We start from the raw sequence: 9,207 nt of genomic DNA on the forward strand, positions 1-9,207 counted from the left end.
GCCAGGTCTCGGTGGGGATGACAAGCCCAGCTGGGCACCAGCCCCCATCCTGTCCCCTTGCAGGACCCAGGCATCTGGGGTGCAATCCCCTGCCAGCCCCCACTCCCCTTCTCCAGACGGGGAGAACCCAGGCATCCGGGTCCCATCCCCCACCTTCTCTGCCAGCCCAGGAGTGAGGGGGGTTCCCCCCAGCTGCAGTGGAGGGGGCGTATCCGGCTTGGCCCCCCCCCCCCCTGCCATGCTGGGGTGGGGGGGGTGAGTGCGCGGAAACAGAGGCCCCTTTGTGCGGCCGCGGCAGCTCTGCTTGGTATGAGCCCCGGCCGCCCCCTGCCCGCCGCTGGGGGGGCCCCAGCCCTGCTCTGTCCCTGCCCCCCGGCAGGGCGCGCTGGCTGCACCGGGGGGTTGGGGGGGGCCGGGGCTGTCTGTGCTAACACCCCCTTTCGCCCCCAGAATGGCGCGGTGCCCGGGGAGGAGGCCAAGCGGGACGAGAACGTCAGGCGCGGGAACTGGGGCAACCAGATCGAGTTCGTGCTGACCAGCGTGGGCTACGCCGTGGGGCTCGGCAATGTCTGGCGCTTCCCCTACCTCTGCTACCGCAACGGCGGGGGTGCGTGCTGGCGGGCGGGCTGGGGGTGCTGGGCTCGGGTGGGGCTGGCGGGCACCACTGCGGGCGCTGTCTGGGTGCACAGGGTTGGCAGGTGCTGCCCCCTCCCCATGCTCTCTGCAGCATCGGGTCCGTGGGAGCAGCCCGGGGATGCTGGGCTGTGAGGGCTTAGGGTGCCAGGGTTTGAATCTGCCCCCCCTGTGTGCCAGGTGCCTTCATGTTCCCCTACTTCATCATGCTGGTGTTCTGCGGCATCCCGCTCTTCTTCATGGAGCTCTCCTTTGGGCAGTTCGCCAGCCAGGGCTGCCTCGGCGTCTGGAAGGTCTGCCCCATCTTCAAAGGTGAGCACCCTCTGGCACACGCACCACAGCACCCACAGATGTGCACTGCCCAGTGCATGCACGTGCACACACCGTGGGGAGCACGGGCAGGCTCAGCCTGGCACACACATATGCACACACTATGGAGCCCATGGGCAGGCTTACCCTGGCACACATAATGTGCACACGCTCCATGGGACACATGGGCACAATCACCCCAGCACGTGCATGTGACATGTAATGCTGCGGAGAGGCACACTCAGCCCTGGCACGTGTGTGCACATGCACCACAGTTCTCATGGGCATACTTATCTCGGCACATGTGTGTTCACATGGGCATGCTTCCCCCAGCACACATGTGTGCGCATGGGCATACTTAATCCAGCATGTGCATCACAGTGCTCACAGGCACACTTGAGCCCTGGGACTCGTGCATGTTTTCATGCACACTCAGGCCTGCCCTCCTGGGCATATGTGCTCCCATGCACATGTGTTGCACGCAGGTGTGCTGCCTTGCATGTTTTCCCCCAAATGCACACGCTGTCCTTCAGCAGCACTGGGTGCTGGCTGGGATGGGGACGTGGCTGTGCCAATGCTTCTGCTGGCACCAACCCTGCAGGGTCCTGGCTGGAGGGTCTTGCCCCTGCACTCAGGCTCAGTCCCACACTGCACTGGGGACAGGAAGGGATTCCCCCAAGCTCAGACTGGTCCAGACTGGGGGGTTTGCCTTCCTCTGCAGTGGGGGGCATGGCCTGACCCCAAATAATCCCATCCAACACAACATGCATTTTTCTCCAGTTAAAAAGAAACTGGAAGCTTCACTCACAAACTCGGGGCCTGGGGCTGTTGTCTTCAGTTGAAGCTTGAAGCAAAAAAGCACCCGACCTGATTGGGACATGCCTTCATTTGCGGTGTCACAGATTACATGTCAAACCGCAGCCAATTAGGCAAAAGGCTCCCAAGACGCTGCATTCGTCAGTCCTGGAGTCGTTAAACATACAGAACGCAGTTGAGCGCCTTGACAGTCACCTCCACGCCCGAGTTAATGTTCACCTGAGCTCCCATTTCCACACCTGAGCTCGTGTTTAGCTAGAGGTGAAAGCGGTGGCAGGGAGCAGTTCATTGCAGAAGAAAGGCTCCATTAGTGGAGCTGTTGAAGACCAGCGAGGAAGGAGAGAGGCGTTCTCACCTGTGGAGCGAAGAGTTTAGCAGGAATCGGGTGGTCGACAACAAGCCACGAAGTCAGCGCAGCCTGGCTAGAAGAGCTGCCACGGCCAGCTGCTGCTACAACCAGGCCCTTGGGTTTAAGCTCTGGGAGGAGCAGGAATCCAAGGGGGGTCACAAGTGCACCCATGCAGCCCCCCCAGTCCTGCCCCAGGAGCTCCTGTCTAGCACAAGCGTTCCTGGGCTGCAGCTCTGCCCACCCCTGAGCCCCAGGCCTCTCGCCCGCTCGGCCTCTCCACCACCCTGGCCCCGTCTACATGAGACACTGACTGCACGGCTGTTACTGCGCAGTAGCATCCCCGCACGGCTTCCTGGTGGCGCTCAGTGCACGGTAACTTGTTACTACTGTGCAGCAGCGTCGTATCACGGTTTGTGCCACGCAAAGCTACGGGGCAGTAGTAACGAGCTACTGTGCAGTAAGCACCTTGTATAGACATGGCCCCTGTGACAGTCCCCCCTTCCGGCATCTGCATGGGAGCACGCTTGTTCTCAGCTGCATGCATGCTCCTGACACACTAGATGGACATGCTCTTGCTGTTCATGTGCTCCCGTTGCACACATTTGGGTTGCATGTGCTGGTGTGGTGCACACATTGCACGTGCTCACCTTATACATACTCATGTTGGATGTGCTGGTGCTGCTCACTGGTGAGAGGCACGCTCATGTTACACATGGTGCTGTTTGTATGAGTGTGGCTGTGTTGCATGCAGTGATGCTGCTCACTAGTGTGGCACACTCACGTTGCGCAGACATGCATTGCATGTGCTGGTGCAGCTCACGCTGGGGTGGCACAGTCGTACTGCATACGTGTATTGCATGTGCTGGCCAGAGCGTGGTACGCCAGTGCAGCCCGTGTCTCATGGCCTCGTCCGCAGGCGTGGGCTGCGGGATGATGGTTGTCTCCACCTACATCGGCATCTACTACAACGTGGTGATCTGCGTCGCCTTCTACTACTTCTTCGCCTCCATGACGCGGGTGCTGCCCTGGACCTACTGCGGCAACGCCTGGAACACGGGCGACTGCGCCGGTGTCCTGGACGCTGCCAGCAACCGCTCGGGCCCCCTGCCCACCCACAACTTCACCCGCCTGCTCAACCACACGCTCAAGCGCACCAGCCCCAGCGAGGAGTACTGGAGGTGGGGGCATGGCTGCCGTGGGGGTGGGCGTGGGAGCACCCAGGCCACAGGGATGCTAGGAGCCTGTGGGTAGGGGCTCGGGGCCGGGCTGCAGGCACCGGGCACGTCTGATGGTTGTGCCCGGCAGGCGGTACGTGCTGCAGCTGTCGGACGACATCGGGCAGTTGGGCGAGGTGCGGCTGCCGCTGCTGGGCTGCCTCGGCGTCTCCTGGGTTGTTGTCTTCCTCTGCCTCATCAAGGGCGTCAAGTCATCCGGAAAAGCAAGTAGAGTCTGGCCTCTGCACCCCCTCATACCCCTGTCCTGGAGCTGCCCCTGCCTGGGGGTGGCCGCCACTGACACGTCCGTATGTCCGTCGCCGCAGGTGGTGTACTTCACAGCCACCTTCCCCTACGTGGTGCTCACCATCCTCTTCGTGCGTGGCATCACGCTGGATGGCGCTGTCAGCGGCATCACCTACTACCTGATGCCCCAGTGGGACAAGATCCTGGATGCCAAGGTGGGCTGGGCCTGGGGGTGACCCCGGGGATGCCCTACCTGGGGGGACAGTCGCTCCAGTACCCTGTGCCCTGCTCGGACCCAGCCCCACAGTCTAGCCGCCAGCATTTGGGGCAGCTGGGGTCACACTGGCTGGACCCCAGACACTGCCTGCAGCCCCCCAGGATCCCAGCCATGCCTGCACCCCTCACTCCCGACCCGCAGCCCCCTGGGGATGGGGGGGACGCCGTGGGGGGGGCGCAGGGGCCGTTGCTGCAGTAACGCCATCCTCCGGCAGGTGTGGGGCGACGCCGCCTCCCAGATCTTCTACTCGCTGGGCTGCGCCTGGGGCGGGCTCATCACCATGGCCTCCTACAACAAGTTCCACAACAACAGCTCCAGGTGAGACCCCCAGCCCAGCCCCCCGGCTGCCCCCCGGCCCCGCTGATCCCCTCTCTGCCCCCCGCAGGGACAGCATCATCATCAGCATCACCAACTGCGCCACCAGCGTCTACGCCGGCTTCGTCATCTTCTCCATCCTGGGCTTCATGGCGCATCACCTGGGCGTGGATGTGTCGCGCGTGGCTGACCACGGCCCTGGTCTGGCTTTCGTGGCCTACCCCGAGGCTCTGACCCTGCTGCCCATCTCGCCCCTTTGGTCCATCCTCTTCTTCTTCATGCTCATCCTGTTGGGGCTGGGCACACAGGTATGGTAGGGAGGGGGCACCCAGGTAGCGGGGCAGGGGCAGGCACAGCCCCTAGCTATGGGGGGTGGAGGGGCTCCCAAGTGCAAGGCTGGGGGGAGAGGGACCCCAGGGGGTAGGAGCAGGGATCTGCCCAGATCGGGGCTCCCGTTGCCCTGGGATCAGGGGAAGCTGGGGCAGTGCCAGGCCCCCCCGCCCTGACAGCCGCTCCCGCGCAGTTCTGCCTGCTGGAGACACTGGTCACGGCCATCGTGGATGAGATCGGCAACGAGTGGATCCTGCGGCGCAAAACCCTGGTGACGCTGGGCATAGCGGTAGTTGGCTTCCTGCTGGGCATCCCGCTCACCACCCAGGTAGGCACTCGACTGCCCCTGCCCACGGGCTGTCGGCCTCCCGGTGCATGCCACATAGTGCCCACGGAGCAACCCCGATCCCCTGTCAGAGCCATGGGGCAGGGGTACGGCCTGCCTGGGGGCAGCCAGGGGAGCTGGGGCACGTGACCGAGGAGAGGCTGAGGGAAATGGGCTCGTTTAGTCTGCAGAAGAAAAGACCGAGCGGGGATTTGATAGCAGCCTCTAACTCCCTGCAGGGGGGCTGCAAAGAGGATGGAGCTGGGCTGGTCTCAGTGGGGGCAGATGACAGGACAAGCAGCAATGGGCTCAAGCTGCAGCAAGGGAGGTTTAGGTTGGATATTAGGAAAAGCTTTCTCACTAGGAAGGCGGTGAGGCACTGAAATAGGCTGCCCTGAGCGGTGGTGCAATCTCCATCCTTGGAGGTTTTGAAGACCCAGGTAGACAAAGCCCTGGCTGGCATGATGTAGTTGGGGCTGGTCCCGCTTGGAGCAGGGGTTGGACTGGATGTGACCTCCTGAGCTCCCTTCCTACCCTCATTTTCTGCGATTCTGTCTCCGTCCATCCCTGGCCGTGGCAAACAGAGGTTGTGCCCAGGGGTCATCAGGGATGGTCTAGCCCAGGGGTTCTCCGCCGGGCTGCCCCAGGGGCCCTGGAGGTCCTTTCAGATATGCTGCAGGGTGCCATACCACGCTAGCACCGGGAGGTGGGCATCAACCTAGCATCAACCCAGGGTTTCAGACGAATCCAGAACTGAAGCCTCCTACTTGCCTTGGGCATGCCGAGCTCTTTGCAGCAGAAGGCTCCAGGATTTCTCTAGTGGAAGAACAAGGGAACATAAAGAACTGGTATTTATAACACAAATGCAGAGTGGAAGCACCTGGCCGAATGCAACTCCATGGAGAAGGACCTGGGAGTTGGTAGGAGGCTGCAGCGTGATGCGGCCGCACAAAAGGCTGCTGCAGTATTGGGCTGCAGCAATAGGAGCATGAGGTGCGAGACACGGGAGGTGACAGTGCCACTGCCTGGCAGTGCCCAGGCCTCATCTGGAGACTCTGCCATCCGGGGCTCCACGTTTTAAAAAGGACATGGAGATGTTAGAGAAGATCCAGGGCTGGGCGACAAAGATGCTCAAGGGCTTGGCAGGCAAGGAGAGGCTGACAGAGCGGAGCACGTTCAGCTTGCAGAAAAGGTGCCAAGAGGGGCATGCGCCGACCTGAAGAGCTCCGCTCCTCTCTCGCTGCAGGGAGCAGGACGTGGACCAGTGGCTTGAAGCTGCATCAAGGCAGGTTTAGGTTGGGTCTCAGGAAACATTTCTTCACTGTCAGAGCAGGGAGGCCGTGGGAGAGATGCCAGGGGAGGAGGGACTCTCCATCGCTGGCAGGGTTTGAGAAGTGGCTGCACAGCGCAGGCTTCTGGGCTCTGCTGGTTGCTCCTGCCCCATGTGTCGGGTTTGAAGCCTCCCCAGAGGCACTGGGTGCTGCTGCTGCAGCCCAGGCTGGGGACTTCAACTAGGCTGTGCCGACTCTGGAGGCCCCTGGCTAGAGGGTCTTGCCCCCCCGCTCAGAGTCAGACCCGAGGCCAAATTTGGGGTCAGGAAGGGATGATGGGGATTTTGCTTCCCTCTGTAGCAGGGGCACGGCCTCTGCCTGGGGTCTCTGGAGCGAATATTGACAACTCTTCATAGAAGCAGGACGTTGGCTGCTGCGGCTGCCGTGCTTTCCCAGGGGTAGGGTCGGGTGTTAGCTGGGTGTTGTGTCAGGGTTGAGTCTGATGCAGAGTTTAGATGATAGTTTGTCTGGGCTGGTTGGGACAGGGCTGATCCTGCCTCGGGCAGAGGGCTGGACTGGATGTGACCTCTGCCGGCTCTGCTGTGACTGCATTTGAGGGGGGCCTGGAGTCTCCCCAGGGGGGGCCTGGAGTCAGCAAAGCCTGAGAGCCACTGCCCGAGGAGCAGCTACATCTGGGCGCTGCAAAGGGCCGGCTGGACTCTCCTTCCACATCGGAGTGGGTGGCAGGACTATGAACATGCTGGAGGCCGGGAGTGCAATGCAGAAGGATCCCGACAGATTGGAAAACCAGGCTGGAGCGACCCGGGGGGAGTTCAGTGCTGACAAGTGCAAGGTGCTACCCTTGGGAGAAGGAGCATGCGCCAAATGGGGGATGTCCGGCTGGACGGCAGCACCGCGGAGCAGGACGCAGGAGTCTCGGTGACCGCAGACTCGATGAGTGCGCTGAGGCAGCTGCACAAAATGCGACGTGGTTTGGGGCTGCATCAATAGGAGCGTTAGGGATGACTGTGCCTCTTCGCTCGGTGCTGGCCAGGCCTCATCTAGAGCCTCCTGTGCCATTCGGGGCTCCACGTTTTAGAGAACTTGGAGAGAGACGAGGATGATCAGGGGCTTGGAAGGAGAGGTTGGCAGAGCTGGGCAGGTTCAGCTTGTGGAAAAGGCGCCTTCGGGTATTTGCAGCTGCAGCCGTGTCCCCTCTTGAGCTGCCGGAGAGAGGAGAGAGCACCTTGTCTCGCGGCAGGGAGGATGCAACCAGCGGCTTGAAGTTGCAGCAAAGCAGGTTTAGGTCGGATCAGGAAACACTTCACTGGTGCAGCAGTGGGAGAGATGCCAGGGCAGGGGGGGCTCTCCATTGCTGGAGGGGCTCAAGGAGAGGCATGATAGCCAGCACCCAGTGCGGCAAGGGATTTCCACTCTGGTCAAACTGGTATGCATTGGGGAGGGGTTTTGCCTTCCTCTGAAGTGGGGGCACGGCCTCGGCTTGGGGTCTCAGGATCACTTATGACCCCCCTTTGCAGCAGCAGGGCGTTGGCAGCTGCAGCCCCCTCCATATCCCTGGGGCGGGGGCGATGCCTGGGGCTGTGCCAGGGGTGACTGTTGTGTTGCTCCGAGGTTAGACACGGGGTTTGTCTGGGCTGGTTTGAATGGGACTGATCCTGCCTCGGGGAGGGTTGGACTGGATGGGACCCCACAGCTCCCTGCCAGCCCCGCGGCTCTGGGAATTTATGACCCCCCCTTCAGCACCTCAGACCCACTCTCTTCTTGCACCCGTGGCCCCAGGCCCTCACCTGTTCTGCGCCCCATGTCTTCCCTGGGGGCTGGTAGTTTCATGGTGGGCCTTGGCCGTGCACGGCCCCAGCTGTATCCTGGCACTAGCCGGACCCATGGTGCTGGGGGTCTGGGCTGTGGGCAGGGGGCCGAGGAGCCAGCAAGGGGCTGCTTATGTCTGGGTTGAGGCAGGCTGTGCCCTGACCCCAGGGGTTGATGCCTTGACCCTGGGGCCAACCTGCCGTCCCACCTGCCCCGTGCGCTCCTGCAGGCTGGGATTTACTGGCTGCTGCTGATGGACAACTACGCCGCCAGCTTCTCCCTGGTCGTCATCTCCTGCATCATGTGTGTCGCCATCATGTACGTCTACGGTAGGTACCGGACACGGGCCCGGAGCCTGCCCGGCGCTCCTCCAGGCTGCAGAGAGGGGCTGCCCCGGGTGCCAGCCTCGGCTGGGGTCAGGCAGAGGCAGGACTCGGGGTCCTGGTCCCATTTCGACAGAGGTGGGGGGGCGTTAGGGTCTGCTCTCACCTCTGTGCCATGCCAGGGCCAGACGGTACATGCATGTGACACGCTGGCAGCAGGTGGAGCCCGGCCCTGCTTTGGGGGGCAAGGGGAGCCCCCCCTCCAGTGTTGATTGCCTGTTGCCCCCCTCCCAGGGCACCGTAACTACTTCAAGGACATCGAGATGATGCTGGGCTTCCCGCCCCCACTCTTCTTCCAGATCTGCTGGCGCTTCTTCTCCCCGGCCATCATCTTCGTGAGTGCTGGCACCTGGCGGGGGCTGCACACGGGTGGACGTGGGGGGGCAGGGGCGACGTGTGACCCCGCTGACTCGGTGCTCCCCAAGAGCAGGGGAGGGGGGCGATGCCTGCTGCGGGGTGCACCCAGCAGCAGGGGAGGTGGCGGTGTCAAGGCCACGGCGCGGGGCAGGGAGGGGGTCACGGCGTGCTGAGCGCCCCGCTGAGCACCGGCTCCCGCCCGCAGTTCATCCTGGTGTTCACGGTGATCCAGTACCGGCCCATCGCCTACAACGACTACGTCTACCCGGGCTGGGCCGTGGCCGTCGGCTTCCTCATGGCGCTGTCCTCCGTGCTCTGCATCCCTGCCTACGCCCTGTATCGCATCTGCCGTGCCGACGGCAGCACCCTGTTGCAGGTGGGCCTGTGCCCCTGGGGTCCCCCACCCACCGACCCCGGTGCTGGCAGTGCCCGGTGCCCCTGGTAGGGCAGCCGGAGGGGGATGGCGAGGGCTCGTGGTGGGCAGGGGCAGCTGCAAGGCTGCTGACCGTCGTCTCCTCCCGGCAGCGCGTGAAGAACGCCACGCGGGCCAGC

General features: G+C 62.9%; 1 protein-coding gene across 1 annotated transcript in view; it reads left to right on the forward strand.

Annotated features, from left to right (window-relative positions):
* Positions 1–453: 453 nt before the first annotated feature.
* The window catches only part of SLC6A9 (solute carrier family 6 member 9), a 12,264-nt gene continuing 3,510 nt past the window's right edge, over positions 454–9,207 (forward strand). Inside the window, exons 1-12 of the mRNA XM_025207170.1 lie at positions 454–607; positions 814–945; positions 3,024–3,285; positions 3,413–3,545; positions 3,648–3,782; positions 4,059–4,162; positions 4,230–4,467; positions 4,683–4,817; positions 8,145–8,244; positions 8,533–8,633; positions 8,861–9,031; positions 9,181–9,201. Coding sequence (XP_025062955.1) covers positions 822–945; positions 3,024–3,285; positions 3,413–3,545; positions 3,648–3,782; positions 4,059–4,162; positions 4,230–4,467; positions 4,683–4,817; positions 8,145–8,244; positions 8,533–8,633; positions 8,861–9,031; positions 9,181–9,201 — 1,524 coding nt within the window. The 5' untranslated portion in view covers positions 454–607; positions 814–821. The remainder of the gene's footprint in view (positions 608–813; positions 946–3,023; positions 3,286–3,412; positions 3,546–3,647; positions 3,783–4,058; positions 4,163–4,229; positions 4,468–4,682; positions 4,818–8,144; positions 8,245–8,532; positions 8,634–8,860; positions 9,032–9,180; positions 9,202–9,207) is intronic.

The sequence above is a fragment of the Alligator sinensis genome, unplaced genomic scaffold (genome assembly GCF_000455745.1).
Source record: "Alligator sinensis unplaced genomic scaffold, ASM45574v1 scaffold781_1, whole genome shotgun sequence".
In the NCBI taxonomy this organism is placed as follows: domain Eukaryota; kingdom Metazoa; phylum Chordata; order Crocodylia; family Alligatoridae; genus Alligator; species Alligator sinensis.